At 33.7% G+C, this 17,754-nt stretch overlaps 2 protein-coding genes and 1 long non-coding RNA gene across 3 annotated transcripts in view; 2 read left to right on the forward strand and 1 right to left on the reverse strand.

Annotated features, from left to right (window-relative positions):
- Positions 1–17,754, reverse strand: part of LOC125051272 (laminin subunit alpha-1) — a 145,238-nt gene that overhangs the window by 122,296 nt on the left and 5,188 nt on the right. The window lies entirely within an intron of this gene.
- Positions 5,056–8,690, forward strand: LOC125051105 (caspase-like). Its single transcript, XM_047651258.1, has 6 exons — positions 5,056–5,190; positions 5,398–5,520; positions 5,861–5,997; positions 6,886–7,061; positions 7,145–7,262; positions 8,172–8,690. Exons 1-6 carry the CDS (start codon positions 5,135–5,137, stop codon positions 8,393–8,395), a joined length of 834 nt encoding a protein of 277 aa, XP_047507214.1. The 5' UTR covers positions 5,056–5,134; the 3' UTR covers positions 8,396–8,690.
- Positions 10,782–12,114, forward strand: LOC125051106. The gene is made up of 3 exons (XR_007117243.1): positions 10,782–11,543; positions 11,646–11,845; positions 11,933–12,114. It is a non-coding gene; the product is annotated as an uncharacterized LOC125051106 (long non-coding RNA).

Genomic DNA, 17,754 nt, shown 5'->3' on the forward strand with positions numbered 1-17,754 from the left:
GCCAAATTGGTGATCAAATTTCCATTTTTGTATTGTATTAAGGAGTTTTATCTAAGTGGAATCTGTTGTAAATCACAAATAATCAGAAAACCTCTCTTATTCAACCTTACATGTTACCGTAGTTAGCATAAAATCGATGTATTATCTAACTCATGCTATTAGTGAATTATTTTAGAGAGTTAATTAATTTAAAAATTTTATAAGAGATAGGTTTATTTTTTCATAATAATTATTACAGACTATTAACACCCTTCATTGTAAATACATAAATCATTTGGTATTTATTTTTTATTATCTATAATATAAAATCTTCAAACTGTTTTAAAAATGAATAAAGAATTGTATACTGGATCGAACTTACGAACATTGGCGGAGGTTCCAAGTTCCAGACTTACAAAACTTTTGGTAAAAACCTTTAGAATAAACAATCACCATATTCTAATGTAAAGATGGACATGGTTATCGAAGGCGATTGTGCCCAATACGGCTGCCTCGTTATAAACGCCATATTAGGGACCGCTGCGACCGCGCCGGACCCTTACAATTGGGCTAATTAGCTTCCGATTTGGTTACGTTTGGTTACGCATATTTATGGAGAAGTGAAATATTGAAGGCGTATATTACGAAATGTTCTTCAATATCAAATAGAGCTAGTACTGAAATAAATAAATAAATATTTGTTATTGGTAACAATATTCAGTTGATTTTATTATAGAATTAACACAGCAATATCAAGAAAATTAATAGTAAAAAAAATTGAATGAATTTATTTGTTAGTCAAATTAGATTGAGAAAAAGTTTTGCACAAAAACTTTTTAGCAAAAGAGGCCTTAGCATTCATTTTTGTACCAAATTAGAACACACACAAGTAGATACTATACTGTCTGAAATTAAATCGTAGTCGATTTCATTTCAGACAGTATAGTTCGTGCTAAACTCTATACCTACATCTATCGTTCGTTAGTAGAGCCATATCGGGATCCTCAAAAGAAACAGAAGTTAATTGAGTTCAATGGTTAGGTTTCACAGTCAAGTCGGCTCAATACATTACTATTTAGGAATATACTAGTAGCAATTATCCTTAAGTACAGCTTTTCTGAGTGACTTTATCTACCAACTTTAAAATAAAACGCCTAAGAATATACCTTTCCTTAATTTTTATAAATTTTTTGTTGGACTTTCTTAATCCAATACAGAAATCTGGCTGACTAAAACATATTTTTTTCTTTGCAATCGAACCAAGCAACACTTTCGCATATACATAATTATTAAAAAATATTTAGAACAATTTGAAACGTGAGAACAATCTTAATAAGAGTATAATTTAAAATTCTTGACAGCCTAATTACATCCAAACATAATCTATAATAGTTCAGCAATTGTAATCTATGGCTGTCGGCGGTAACCGACAAAGTAAGATCTCTTCATTATTCTAAATGATTTGTGTTTTGTGATGATGCTCTGTGCTACTTCAGACATTATTTTAAGTAGTCGATAAAGCATCCTAGCAACAAAATATAACGGTGCTTTGTTTATTTATCTCTGACTCTCCTTCTTGGCTGTCACAGAGAGAGAAGTAATTTATAATGGGAAATGTCTTAATTGGGAACTCGCATTTATAAATAGGAAGCTTAACAATAATTTTAGAAATAAATTCATGTAGCTTTTAGAGGATGTTTTTATGATTTTGACATGATTAATATTTTTGTATAAGTTATTCCAATTGTAACAATTAACTATTGTTGAAAAATATCTTAACATGTATTGAAATGTCTGTTTCTCAAGATATACAAAGACCCATCTTACCCTTTGGTAATTGAAATAATCCAAAAAAGTAAATAATTAGTTGCTTCTTTTCCAAAAAGGTCAAATTGTATTATATGTTGTCTATGGTTCACAATTTATTTTAAAGAATCAGGTCTTGCGTTAAGTATAGTGTGACTTAAGTTCAAATAAAACATTATTCTTGGACAGATTATCGTCAGAGAGCGCCACTTAAGTCTGGACTCAGCCCGTGGGAACAATTTCGGAAGAGCCGTGATACACGCTCTAATCTTATAAAGCCATCACATGGATTTAAAATTTTGTGATTAATGTGAACATAAATCATCAAGAGAGAGTTAGGACTCTTCAATCGTAACAATTTATTTATTAAATCACAGATAAGGCATAGCTTTAAGACGCTTGTTATATTCTATTACAACACCATCGTTATTTAAGTAATAGTATAAGAAATACTTAAAGTAAGATTTTAAATAGAGGCCTAGGTTACTTAAGTATGACTTCTGTAATTCAAAAGCGAATTGGCCTAGAATCTTATCCAAACCTCATTGATTACATTATTTTACACATATAAAGTAATTTTTTGTTTCTATAATAATGTCTAAGCATGGCAATGATGCAGTAGGAGGAAGGATCGGAACCGGTTAACTGATCAGTATCAGGAGTATTTGTTAACTGTGTAGCGGCTAATTAAGTATTCCTGTCCGCACGCGTCGGGGAAAGTTACATTCCATATCTATTTAGATTTTTCTATTTAAGCACGTGAATTCAAAATGAGAACTCGGAATGAATTTGAGGCGCAACGAAACAATAATTGTCAATTAAAAATTATGTTAATACAAGTGAAAATATGAATTTTTAAAAGTTAAAATCAGTTTTCGATGTTTAGACATATATCTATATATATAAAAATGAATTGCTGTTCGTTAGTTAAAACTCGAGAAAGGCTGAACGGATTTATCTTATCTTAGTCTTGAAATGTTCGTGGAGGTCTAGGGAAGGTTTAAAAGGCGAGAAAAAATCGAATAATTTCCGGGAAAACCCTAAAAACAGCCCTTTTCTATTTCCCATACAAACGTTTTCTAGAGTCAATTTGAACTTTATTGCTTTTCAATAAAGTTCATATTAAATTATAATCACTCACTGTTGTCTAAGCAATTTAGGTGTGTTCCTAACGTCAAAGAGTCAATTTGCAATTTATATAAAAATGTTATGTTGGTTTGTGTACGCTTTAGAATCTCAAAAAGTTCTGCACCGGTTGAGCTGAAATTTTAGCATGATATATAATCCGCATCAAGGATCGTTTTTATCTACTTTTTTTTGTTTTTTTTTCCACAAGTATTGCAAAATTAAACTTATATGAAATGTATTCTTTGTTTTGTTACTCATTTCTCAACCATTCAATCACAATATGCCACTGCGAAGCGTGGCGGGGTACAGCTAGTCAAAAAATAAAATCGTCAACCGTCGGTGCATATACGAGAAATGACTTACGAAACCATTCAGCCAGGAGCAACCAATTCATTTTAGGAGTACTTTCCCAGGAGGTAAGGTTAGCGCATAGGTAATGTTTGTAACTCGATATTGATCTGAAACCAGCTTAAAACCGGTTGCGAGCTATGCTAATCTGTTATCAGTTTCATAAGCCAAATGGCCATAGAGGAATAGATATGTTAATATAAAGTGCATTTCTCGTACCGTCTTCGAAATAATTATACATTTGGTAATTCATTGATAAAAGTGACGATTTCCTGCCTAATAACGCTTGTTTCTATAATCAAATTGAACTACGTAGACGGAAATAATAAATGTCTCCTCAATTTAATTATTAAAAACGGTTTAGTTTATTAATAAACAAAACACAACTCCAATATACTGATAACAATATTTCTAAAAAGGTTTTGCAAAATAATTTATTTATAATGCTTTACGCTTATCAGGTCACCACAGTATTTTGATAACATGTATCAGTCAAAGCGATAATACGAAATGTTAAAGGACTAAATGCAATAATATATAGATATAGAAATAATAATAATACCTTTTAAGATATAATGCAACTACTCGCTGTTGTACTAAAATATGATTTTTTTATTTGTATTAATATGATAGGTATATAGTAATTTTTATACATAACTAGCAAACTCGGCGAACCCCGTTTCGCCACCAGACGGCTTCGTTTTATGTAACATTTCGTTTGGTGATCCCGCTTTTCGGTTGAAATTTTTCTTGAATTTTCTTTGCTATAAACCTCACGGAGCCCGAGACCTTTCCAACGAATGCAAAACCGTGGAAATCGGTTCGTGCGTTCTGGAGTTATAGCGTCAGGAAGGAAAACCCGACTTATTTTTATATAGTAGATATTATTTTAACACTTTCATAATTATTAATGATATTATTAATATTGCTTATATAAAGGAAATATGGTCGTGAAATATCTCTCTATTTAGGATTGGATATGAAGTGACCTTATCTTTCCTAAATTGGTTAAGGAAACGTCTATCAAACTAAGTAATACAGTTTCACTGTAAACAATATATATGCGGAAAATATTTTAATGATTTGACATAACATTCTGTCGCCTCCCAGTAAATTTCACATAATATTAATAACATTTAAACGTAAAAGATGAAAGCTCTAAATTATCAAGCGTCAAAGCTTTTAAAATGTATAATAGCTGTAAGTTTATCTTACATTACACAGGGAAGATATCATAACAATAACATACAGAATAGAAACCCATGCAAAGATAACACAACTTGTAGACAAATTGACATTCCGCGTGACCAATTTCGACGACGTTCATGTTTGTCACGTGACCACTTAACGTCACTTCACTATTTACATTAACGTACATGATAATAAAAAAACTCCGACTTGAAGATATTAAAACAAACTTTGCTAATGATAATATTCATTCACGATTATAGTAATTATTTTCTTTAATTACTATTTAATGTATCGTTATACACAGTCCATACTCCATACGTATCGCTACGATATAATAATATTAATTTTTTTCGTAATCCTACAGCTAACATAAATAATATGTACATAACAAAAAACAGTTATACTAAAGATAATCCAAAGATGGAATACGTAATATATACAAAAAGGATCAAATATTAGGAAAGGAAAAAATCAATAAAAAGTAGTGTAAAAGTGAGGGTATGTACATGTATTATTTTCAAGTTCGCGTTACTCAGAGGCTAAAAGGATTTTGTCTAAGGGCGAGATAAGACTCAACGCTTATCACCAATGAGGCGGTCAAATAAGTCAAACATTCAAAATTCAATCAGTATTACTGTGGTTTTGGTCTCATAGTGTATTGTGTTCAGTGTTATAATTCAACATGGATGAGACCCAAGCCGACGCAAGCGCCAGTGAAAGGCAGGAGACAAATTCAAGGTTAATATCCTATATTTTATTAAACATAAGTACTTATACACTATTATATTATTCATATATTGTGCGATTATATCAATGGAAGATCAACATTATCTGTCTTTAAAGATAACTTAATGAATTTAAATATGGGTGCAATACAAAATTATTTGTTGAAGCCATACAAACGGCAAAGCTAAGACGAAATAATGCTTTTATTGTTATTTACAGCGTTCCAGTTGAAATACGAACGAAACCGTCGTTTAATCCCAACGAGCTCTACTATGATATGAGCGGAATCAAATACTTGTACATTTTTAATCATTATGAGTTTCAAAAAACTAAATATTTCAAGTAAGTTATACATTACATTATACACATTTAAGCTTACAATTGTCATGCAGTGTGAAGTCTTTTTTTTTTACGGCTCTGGCACGGTTTGTGCAATTAGCCAGCGTCAAGTATGATATTTTTATCATTCGTGCTTTTTGCCTTAGAAATTCGATCATGTCCTCCATGTACGGTTTAGGCACTCGCCCGGTACCGTACAACCCTCCCAAAGGCCGAGAACAAAGTGTGAAGTCTTATAAACAGTTTTTTTGCATGCACAACTTGTGCCGCAATCAAGTAACTCATTTGGACATTTTACTGACACGTTTTTAGAACACAATTAAAAATATTTGCTATTTTGCAGTAACACACAGCCCACCACAAGAGAAGGAACACATAAGGACGTTAGTAGACTAACAGAGGTATTTGGAACCCTCGGATTCAAAGTTAAAGTATTCAATGAGAAAGAGCATCGACAAATCTTGGATGAAATCACAGAAAGTTTGAAATATTTTATTTTTTAATTTTAACTTAAGTTTAAAGCCCGATTTATTTTGAAGTCTTTACTTATGTTAAGTATACAGTTTAGTTTAGATATCCTAACTTCCTTCTGTACCATTGATCAGGACCCCAGTTTCTTTAAATATCTTTCTCCATTGCTTTCTTTCTTCATTCGCTTCCTGCCAACGCTTCTGTATCTTCTATCCACATATTTTTAGTTCGCCGTCTTCTCTTTCTTCCTTCTTGGTCCTTTCCATATAGATGTCACCTTTTTTCTGTGCATTTTGCTAAATACCCCGCCCATTGCCACTTCTCGTTTAGGCCATTATGTATAACATTTGATTTTGTTATTATTTTTTCGCTTACTTTACGTATTCCTTTTATTTTTAGTACGCTAAGTTCTATCTAGTGTGTATTATATTTAGACAAGTGTTCGACCACGAGACGAAACTAAGCGATAAGAGCGCGGCCACACGATGCGGTGACGGTGCGGTGCGGCGCCGCGCCGCAGTTATTTCAAGCTATACCTGTGCCACACGGGCGTTGCGGTATGGCAATATATTTTACCCCTCCCCGCCTCGTCTCGCAGGACACAAGCCCGGCGCGCTGGCGGAGCGACGCCGCGCGGCGGGGCAACGCGTCGTGTGACATGGTATAGTAATTTGTATATAGGATGACGTTGCGGCACGGCTCCGGCGCCGCACCGCACCGTTACCGCATCGTGTGGCCGCGCTCTTGTCTCGGCTCCCAATCGTACCCTAAAATCCTACTGTGTTTGTTGCCATGGCGACGATATTAAATTTACTTATCTTTAGTCTTTTATAAGGCCCGTACTTAATGGAGAGCCCTTAGGGGCAATTTTTATCTATATCTTTCTAACGATTACAGTAACGTCTAAAGATCATAAAGAGGCGTCATGCATATTCTTCGCATTTCTATCACACGGTGACAAGGGTGGTATAATCTACGCCGCAGATCGTCCTTATCAATTCAAGGACGTTTTAGCTATACTTGAAAATTGTCATTCTAGTCTGCTGGGAAAACCTAAAGTATTGTTCGTTCAGGTATGTATAAACTATTTATAGTAAATTTTATTTCACAGTCAATCGTTATTAAAAGTAACATAAATTTTATTTTTTGTTAACAGGCTTGCAGAGGATATCAAATAGACAGCGGCAGGAGAATAGAGTTAGATAGTTCTGGGCGGGCTTCTTATCTTATCCCCACACACGCAGATTTTCTCGTACTGTACTCAACTGTTGAAGGTACCATTTTTTCTAGCTAAATCGTATCATTACATTTAAATAACTATGTTAGGTTATTTTTCCTAAACTTGTATATTAGAGAAATCACTCGTTAGCGAAAATGCCGCCCGTAGCCTGATAATTTATGTAACTTGATTTTTATAATATGTATGTTTAAGGTAACAAACTATAAATTAATAATAGTACTATATATATTTGTTCCAAATATTATTTTGAGCTCATATTGGATCACGAAGTTAACACGATAACTATACCTGCGCATGACCAGAGGCTCTACAACCTTTAAGGTTTGGGCCTCAGATTTTGGTATCAGTTTCGTGATCAATTGTTTTTTAATACGCAAGTAGGTGATAAATCTTCTGTGCCTTACACACTCCATCCACTGTTTGGGTGTAAGGCTTTCCTCTAGATGTTTCCATCACCTCGAGTGCTAAATGCGCACAAAGGCAGAAAGCCCTTTGTTGCACAACCAAGAATGGAACCTTCGACCTCAGGGATTAGAGCTGCTGATCGCACACTGAAGCCAGGCTAACAATGCATCTTCTTCTTCTTATAGTGCCATCTCCTTGCGAAGTTTGGCGATCATCATGGCTATTTTAATTTTGGATGCCGCGCTTCTAAACAATGACTTGGTGCTTTGACCAAACCATTGTCTCAAGTTTTTCAACCAGGACGTGCGTCTGCGGCCAGGTCTCCTTCTACCCTTTGCCTTGTATGATTAGTTGGAGGAGCTCATATTTTACATACATAACAATGCATGGTTAACTTAATTATTTTGAAATTATTATCCCCGCAAGTCAAGCCATGGACCTCTAAGTTATATATATACGCCTTGCAATAACCACTCACTTAACATAAAATGTAGGCTTTTACATGGGTTGTTCAAATAGTCTATATGTTGATTTTCAGATCACATCTCATACAGAAACGTATACGGCTCATTCCTGATCCAAGACCTATGTGACATTATCGAGGCTTACCGCGAGTTCTATGACCTGCTGCACATGCTGACGTTGGTGCACAATAGGGTTGCTTTTCATCGTTCTACCTATACGCCGTCAAAGTTGAGAAATCACAACAAAAAGCAGATGCCGGAGACCAAATATTCCCTTACTAAGCTGATAAGGCTTTAAGTCGCTCAAAGGTTGAAAAAAACCAGTTAAAATTGGTCATATAACATTATATATATTATAATTAAACATTATTTAGTTTGAAGGACTTATTAAATAACACGAAACTTAATTTACAAAAAATATTATGGTTAATGATTATCGTACGCGACTAATACAGACTTAAATAAAAGATTTACGGTTTCATTTAAGCGCGATATTATTAATTAATTTTATTCTTGATGTCTCTAGATGTTTCCATCACCTACTTTACCGCAGTTGTAGTATCACTGTGTTGTTGAATAAAGTAATAACTAAAGCTGTGTCCAGTTTGTGTTTCCACCACACCAACTACTGCCTATTTAAGATCATGTATACTATAAATAAATAAAGATGAAATAAAGTTAGATTTATTTAATAAATAAAATTTAGTAACAGAAATTGAACAACGAAACAAAACCGATCAACCATAGAGATGTTTATCGGTCCTTAAGGAGACCGCCGTAACAATTTAAGACAATTAATCGATATTCTTAGAAAGGTTAAAAGAAAAAAAGATAGCGCCTTTTAGTAGGTTAACTACGAATTCTCTCATTGTTTCCCTTCTAAGAATAATGTTCACGAAAGTGGGCCATTTATTTCTTAATGACAATAACTCAAGTGACCGTTCGTTAAAGTAGCTTTAATTTTACTGCTTTAGGAATCGTTATACAGAAATAAATTTTGAAATGTATATATTTTACTTGTTTGTGAGAAGATCAAAAGAAGTAAAAGTACGTTGCCCTTCAAGAGTACCATTCACAAAAGAGACTTATGTTAAAATTCAATACATTTTTGTCGTTCGTATGACTAGTCTCATGTCTGAATCTTACCCTAAGGCCATTAGAGGGAATAGATAAGAAATGATTACCGTAGCGTAGACGAACATTACAAGGACGCTGCCCTGCGATTCTGTAACTCACTTTCCGAACTCTCACAGCGGTTTTCGCAGCGGCGGTCGCACTCAAATCAGTCGTGAAGCAGTCATTTTATGATTTGGCATTCTGGAAAGGTGGGAGCTTGTAGTTTATTGTTTATCAGAATGCCAAATCATAAAATGACTGCTTCACGACTGATTTGAGTACGACCGCCGCTGCGAAAACCGCTGTGTGAGTTCGAAAAGTGAGTTACAGAATCGCAAGGCTGTACCGAAAACTAGTGCAAATTAATACAACAATCCAAAAAGTCTTTCTCACATAACTTTGCATGTAAATTATATAACTCCCTCTGTAGAAGGTTAACTGTAAACAAAACCCCGCAGTCAAGAACGCAATGTAGAGCAAAAAATAAAATCGGCCCCACACCACGATATAATTACGTGATTGCAACGTGTCGCACGGGGGTCTGTGGCTGATTTTGACAAAGTATTAAATGTTACACAAAATGTCAGCGATCATTTTAAGGAATTACGAGAAAAAAAGAATGAATACAAATATTACGGACGCTTTGTACTTAAGTGATATTAATTTAATCAGTGGCGCTACAACGTCTATAGGTTTGGGCCTCAGATTTATAAATCTGTTTCATGATAATCTTTCAATCTAATAGGCAAGTAGCTGATCAGCCTGTTGTGCCTGACACACGCCGTCGACTGAAAATTAGGGGTTGTATGTATTTTTGTATGCTGTATCTTAAAAAAATAAAAATTTACTAAAAAATAAAAAAAATAATTTTGGGGTGGACACCCCTTTCAGTTAGGGATTTGAAAGATAGAGATTCTCAACTTATTGAGTATGCATAAAAAAATTCATAGGAATCGGTTGAGCCGTTTCGGAGGAGTATGGGAACGAACATTGTGACACGAGAATTTTATATATTAAGATATTGGTAAATAAACATTTTCATAATTTTATATAGAAACCGTTCACAAACAGTCCCTCATAACATAGACCACACAGCATCGCATGGAATGTCGTAAACAAAGTTACGGACGTGTTTAGACATTTCGAGACTCTATATCAAAACTAGCATAGATGGGTTTAAAATACTTGTTAAAATTATATACATAAAGCTTTAGGCGTGTAATAGAAAGCTAAGATGTTTTGTTTTAAATGCATTTTGATGTAGGCACTTAACTGTAAACACAGAAATCTGACGAAAGTCTAAACAGAAAAATTATGAAACAGATGTGAGGTTCAAAGAGAGCGCCAGCCACTCTACGCCACGTTGTAGATATCAAATCAATAGCGAAATAAAGTAATTCTAACTGTAAATATAGTAGGAGAGGTGGCACCAATTTTTGGGCAGGTATTTGAGGCAAGCTGAAAACTTGTCACATACCTCTCCTATTATATTCCAACACGGAATTGCAGACCTGGCTGGTGAGTAGCGGGGCTAAATCAACCCCTACATTTTTGAAAATATTAATTTTTTTTTCCCAAAAATATATTTGAGGCAATACGAAATTTATATATGTTGCAGTGTAATACTTAATAAATACGAAAAAAAATAAGCCAGACAATTTAATCGGGGCTTTAACATTACCAGACGCGTGCAAATATTTTTTCAAAAAATTATAAAAAATGTTTTTGAGGCAGCTTGAAATTTTAATGGAGTGTTATTTATAACTATAAAATAAAATTCCCAAAAAGACAGATCATTTCGGTAGGGCTTTCTACCTGCCAGGCGATCAAACAAATAATGGTTGGGTACGGGCCTGTACTACTATAGACAAGCTGTAGTGTGAGAGAGAGCGCATATCGACAGCTGTCTTCGTTCTTGCTTGCCGCGTTACTATTGGCTCTAGTGAGGCCACGTGACTTACAATAACCCATGAGGTTTTTAGTTAGAATTTCGGAGTCGTTACTTTCAGTCGTATTATTCTACTAATGGTATTATTACACTATTTAAAACTCAAATAATTAGAAAATGTCTAGTGAAAAGTTAGTTTGTGTTATTTGTAAAAAAAATGATGCTAAAGTGATTGCTTTTGTGGAGAAAACTCTCAAAAAAAGTCAGGCGGTGTTAAATATCCGTAAACATCATAGGTTAAAATATAATCATATTGTTTTGCCAGTGATTCCTAACCTTTCAGATGGTTATCACACAAGTTGTTATAAGAATTTTATAGCTTTGATGAATAAATATAGTGAAAATACTGTGATTGAATCCAATATTTATACTCTTACAAAAGGTATTGTATTAATTTAATTATTTTTCAAGCATTACATACTGATAAATAAAATTAAGCATTTACAGCTCTTCTTTCTTCTGAATTAAAACAACATCTCTTAAGAACGCAATATATAACAAGCATTTGGAGAAATGCATATTTACGATTCCCCAGTTCTTTGACACCTAATAGAAACGGATGGACACTTAATGAGGATACGCTAGATTTTCACTGGTTTGACGGAGAGTGTATGCCGCAATTAGTATTCGACGCTGTTGTTCACGAGGAAAATAAAAATAACAATGATGAAAATCATACTACAGGTGAGAATAAATGGTTTATTTTTAATAACTGCTGCATTCAAATTTCTGTGATTAATTAAAAAAATAAATATCTATTTCTTTTCGCAGATGATGAAGAGGTTGCCGAATCTGATACAGATGAATCCGAAGATTCAAGTAGTTCTGATGAAGATTCTGATCCACAGACGAAAAATGATAATTTATCTGACGTGAAACGAATTTAATTTATTTCTAATTTTTTTATACTTAAATAATTGAAACACTAAAGAAATATTATATTTTTATAAATCTAGTTTTGCGATTTTGTATTTTAATCATTGGTTTTTTTTATACGTAACTCTTATTAATTTTAAGATGAAAAAGGTTTTAAATTTCCGTATAAATTTTGACTTGCAATAATGTCAGAGAAACAATTTTTAGTTTTGAATGTAGGGGCAACAGTATGAATTCTGTACTGATTTTTTTTTTAATTCTCTTCAAAAAATAAATATTTTTACGGAAATATCAAATATTTAACAATTCATTACGTTTAAATTCGCATTAAAATTGGCAAAATGGCTAATTTTTTAAGATAAAAAAGAAATCACAAAAATATCTCCCTTTAACGTCCATAAATCAATACAATCACTTTTATGCAAAATGTATTTAGTACAAATTCAGAAAATTTTATATTTTTTTACTCCGAAATTCTAACTAGAAACCTCATGGGTTATTGTAAGTCACGTGGCCTCGCTAGAGCCAATAGTAACGCGGCAAGCAAGAACGAAGACAGCTGTCGTTATGCGCTCTCTCTCACACTACAGCTTGTCTATAGTAGTACAGGCCCGTACCCATCCATTATTTGTTTGATCGCCTGGCAGGTAGAAAGCCCTACCGAAATGATCTGTCTTTTTGGGAATTTTATTTTATAGTTATAAATAACACTCCATTAAAATTTCAAGCTGCCTCAAAAACATTTTTTATAATTTTTTTGAAAAAATATTTGCACGCGTCTGGTAATGTTAAAGCCCCGATTAAATTGTCTGGCTTATTTTTTTTCGTATTTATTAAGTATTACACTGCAACATATATAAATTGCGTATTGCCTCAAATATATTTTTGGGAAAAAAAAATTAATATTTTCAAAAATGTAGGGGTTGATTTAGCCCCGCTACTCACCAGCCAGGTCTGCAATTCCGTGTTGGAATATAATAGGAGAGGTATGTGACAAGTTTTCAGCTTGCCTCAAATACCTGCCCAAAAATTGGTGCCAGCTCTCGGACCAATAATAGAGAGGCATTCAAAAGAACTAGAATAGAATCATAGACTATATCACTTTTCTAATAATATAGGTAAGCTTGGCGTAGTTGTGGAATATCGACGCCTACATATTATCGTTTAGCAAACATTTTTTTTATCTATCGTCAGAGGACCGGCGGCGCGTGCGATCCTACGTTGCTTGTAAGTAAAACTGGTTCTCGCATAGTACTAGAAGCCTTAGTGTTTCGTATTTTCAAGCTGGAAACAGCCACTGACTGTTGCGATTAATCATGAATGAAGCGTGTGTCCATTTTCACCAGGTAAAAACATAGCGCCGTGAATTAAAAACGCAATAAATTTAAACGAAATGACGCGAGTCTATTTGACATATGGCTTTCTTAACTATATACCACAAGCTTCTAAAGACAAATCTAAAACTAGATTAAGCGCACTCAATATACGCGGGTACTTTGTACCTTTTATATGGTTAAAATGTAACGGATTCACTGAAGCGGCAATTGCTTAATAAACTAAACAAATTAAGTTCAACCCTATTTCTTAAATACTACACATAAACAACAGGTGGCGCTACCTTTTAGGCCTGAGCCTCAGATTCCTGTTTCATGATCAAATATTATACATCAATAATATTGTGTGATTCAGGTTACTTCAGGTATCACTGACCAAGACTAACTCGCATTACTACGCTTGCTAAGGTTTTTTTAACTTCTGTAATAAGTCAGGGTGTTGAAAAGTTGAAGAATATCTCAAGCTTATATTTTGTACCACACGCATTGTCCAGCCCTGGTATGCAGTATGTAACCAGACCATTGGACGCCAAAGAGTGGTGCACATTACACATGAACCGATTTGTTCCACTCATTACCGTGTTGATTTAACGCATTTGTATTTGAGTTTATAAAGGCAAATCTGTAATCAATAAATGAAATAAAAACTGGATCAGACTTATTTTTAGTATAAATAGCTGTCATTAGAGCGTCAATACAAAGTTGGTTGTTAATTTTGCATTCAACCCACTGAGACATTTTCATCTCTTAAAAGATAGCTCTGATTTACATAAATATTTTTTACAGTATACATGAGTGTAGTTTTAGGTATAAATATTATTGTATAATGTACGCCTAGGAAAGATAATTCGTTCTGATTATTTTTTTTTTCACAGAGTAGATTGATAAATCATCAGAACAGATCTTAAAAAGCAACTCTTTTTTGGGACTTCGCAGCCGATCCAAATCACTTGACACACCTCAATCATTGTATATGTACAGGATGCATGAAATTATACCTCTTACCGTTTAAAGTCGGTTAAAAAATTTCATACCCTATGATATAAAATAAGGGAGTTAATATAACAAAACATGATTGTAATATACGACGTCATATGTGTGTAAAATGTGTCACAGTGTGCTATGCGATCATTAACGGGATCCAAGGTATATCCAGTCTGGGTCTTCGATGCCTAACCAGTTTCAAACGTTATGAATTATGATGTCTAGGTTAGCTAGGATAGTGAAAACTTTTATGATTTCTTTACCACGAGGATGAGTTGATAAAGATTTGAGTAATCAAATTAGTGCTCAAGGCGTACTTGTGAAAGCTCAAGCTCAGACAAAGCTCAAGAAAGCTGTTTATTGTTTAACACACAGTAATGTTGAATATGCGTGTGTTAAGCACAGAAAGTTGAATATTGTATAATAGTTCCCAGTTTTTTTATGGGACAGGTAAACGAGCAAGCGGATTTTGACTCTGAATAAAGATAACCGCCTTCCGTGGTCACCTGCAACGCTGCTAGAAGATCTTTCAGGGAATAGCACGCTCTTTTCTTGAAGGTCCTTCCTATGTTCTATCAGTTCGGAAATACCTCTTCTGGCAGCTGATTTCACAAAGAGATGGTGCGCGGCAGAAAGTGCCTCGAGTGTCTTAATCGGAAAAAGAAGTAAAAGTCTTTAAGACAAGAAAATACTTACAGAAGTCGGTTGAACGCCAATATAACAGAACTTCTACCTCAGAGTTTAACTGTCTTGACAACTGTCCAGTGTAACAATGTTTAATTTCAACATTGTTTCGAGCCAATTAGCCGAGAGGAGAAATAATTGGGATGGAACCAGTTCTCAAAGCCATAGAGGCTTTTTATGCTCAATATCTTTGACCGCACGACCACAACGATACCTAAAGATATCGTAACTGGTTGGTGTCTTCAAAGAAATATTTCAAACGACCGAAGAATGTTAGTACTACTTTGAAGAAACTTACATAAATGTATATATTATATTTTGATTTTCGCGCCTAAGTAATTATTATCATTGTTATTTATATATATACGTGATGAATTTATTTACAGCAATGGCGATTTAGACTAACTTAAACTACTAACAAATTATATTCTTAACCTACATAGTAATAATAATTAATAAAAAAATAAAAAAAAAATTTTTAATTAAGAATTAATTAAGTATTATAATTGTAAGTGTATTATTAAAGGTATTGTATCATTAAACGTTTTATAGAAGGGTATAAACAAGGTTAACTACAAATCAAAATCTACTAACCTCCGATCTCAATCTTTGTTTTTTAAATGAATAAGAGCGAAAGCAGGGCCTACCTACCTAGTTGCTTTCGTTGTAGCTACGTATGGCTTTAAAAAAAGATTTATAAAATGTTGTAATCATGCCTCTTTAAAAGTCTACGATAAGACTTGCTTATCACACAAATAAATGGTTTAAAGGCTGCTAAATCTGTATCTGTATAGAAATTCTTATATTGAATCGAATATTAAATGAGCCATTACCTTCTTACCATTCACAAAAATAACTATTAATTTAAACCGTATCTCCCAGATGTCTTCCAGCTTTCCTGACAACTTAATGAAGTTACGACTGCACCGCCAATGCTACCGTTAAATGTTATTACACAAATAAAATGCGAAGATTAGCTTCTTCCAGAACACGAGTTGTGCTATTAGGTGCAGTCTCATATAACACGAGGTGAGATCGTAAAATTTAATTCCTTCCGCCTTCAAATTGTCTGGCTCAATCTAGAATATACTTAAAATTCGAAATTCAAATGTGGAACCACAGACAATAATTGTTCCTGTTATTCGAAAAGTTATTTACAATAATCTAAATTCTTAATTATTTATAATGGGGGGCCTCATAGCCTAGCGGTCTTATGAAGTGGCAGCTAGGTGAGGGGTACCGGGTTCGATTCCCGGGTCGAGGGCAAGTTTTAATTTAATTTAAATTTGTTCTCGGCCTTTGGGAGGGTTGTGCGGTACCGGGCGAGTGTTTAAACCGTACATGGAGGACACGGTCAAAATTTCTAAAGACAAGCACGAATTATAAAAAATCCTATACTTGACGCTGGCTAATGCACAAATCGTGCCAGAGACATAAAAAAAAAAATATAATATTCAGACCACTACGAAAACCGTATTAGGAATACTATAAATAAATTTGTGTACCGGAGGTTTTAAAACCACTATATATTTGTAAACGTAATGGAAACGCATTTAAAATGTATACACGTATAAATTTAAAAACAATTTATTAAAATACTTTTAAAAGCGAGCAATATTTAAAATATCCTTTTACATTTGAGATAAAACAGTTTTCGGCACCTGTTAGTATTTATGTCTGCACTGATTAGCTCTCGACTGTCGCGAGTGCGCATATTAATAGCAACTGATTCACTGCCCCTGACTAATCAGACAGACGGTTGTTGCGGTTTTCAATCACTTTTTATAAAACCTAAGAGCTGGATAAAGTTTCCGGCAAATAAGCACAAGAGCCGTAGATAAATGCGCAGAGAAATGACAGCAAAACAAAATTGATAGCGTGTTTCGTTTGTTTGTGATTGGTTATAATCATCATCAAACCACGTAAATCACACGCGCCATTTTGTTTTATCATTATTAGTACATTCTTAGACTCTAGAGGTTTAAGATTTTAATGTCACGCAGTCCTGTCAATGTTACATTTGAATTTATGGAATTTATCTAAAATATTGAGGCTATTCATCGGAACTTAAAAAAATGTAATCTATACAAGAACGAATTGTGATGTTTGGTAGGGATTAGTGTACTAAGAACAGTTAATATCGCTGACACAAGAAAAAAATATGTACATGATTTAAAAACGTTAAGCTTTAACTGGACTATAGATTCCGGATTTTTAATCCTAACATGTTAACTGTTCACACTGACTCGTCAAATGAACAGGTAACAGGTAGATGGTTCCAGGAACGCATTGTTAATTAGACATCCTGACAGGTTGATTGTTCTATGGGGTGAAGAAACCGCTTGTAAAGAGCCCCTAGTTTTTACACGTTATTCACTTACAACTACAAGTAAAACGTTAGTTAAAAATCGTATTAGTTCTTAATAGTTTAGTTCTAAAATTTGTGTTTATCAACAGAGGCAATTTCTACAAAAAATACATTCATAAAATTCAATAATAAATTGCGAAAATATTCGTCAAAACATCATTATAAATAGGTAGGAATTTGTAAGTCAAAAATACACTTCTAACTAATATTATAATAATACCCTTATACGATGTTTTAATCCGGCACATAAACTATCCTCAATCAATAAATTATAATGTTATTAATATACGGTGCCAAGCAGCATCAGAATAAATCATCTAATACATCAATCATTACAATCGGTCTAC

The sequence above is a fragment of the Pieris napi genome, chromosome 7 (assembly GCF_905475465.1).
Source record: "Pieris napi chromosome 7, ilPieNapi1.2, whole genome shotgun sequence".
NCBI classification, from domain to species: domain Eukaryota; kingdom Metazoa; phylum Arthropoda; class Insecta; order Lepidoptera; family Pieridae; genus Pieris; species Pieris napi.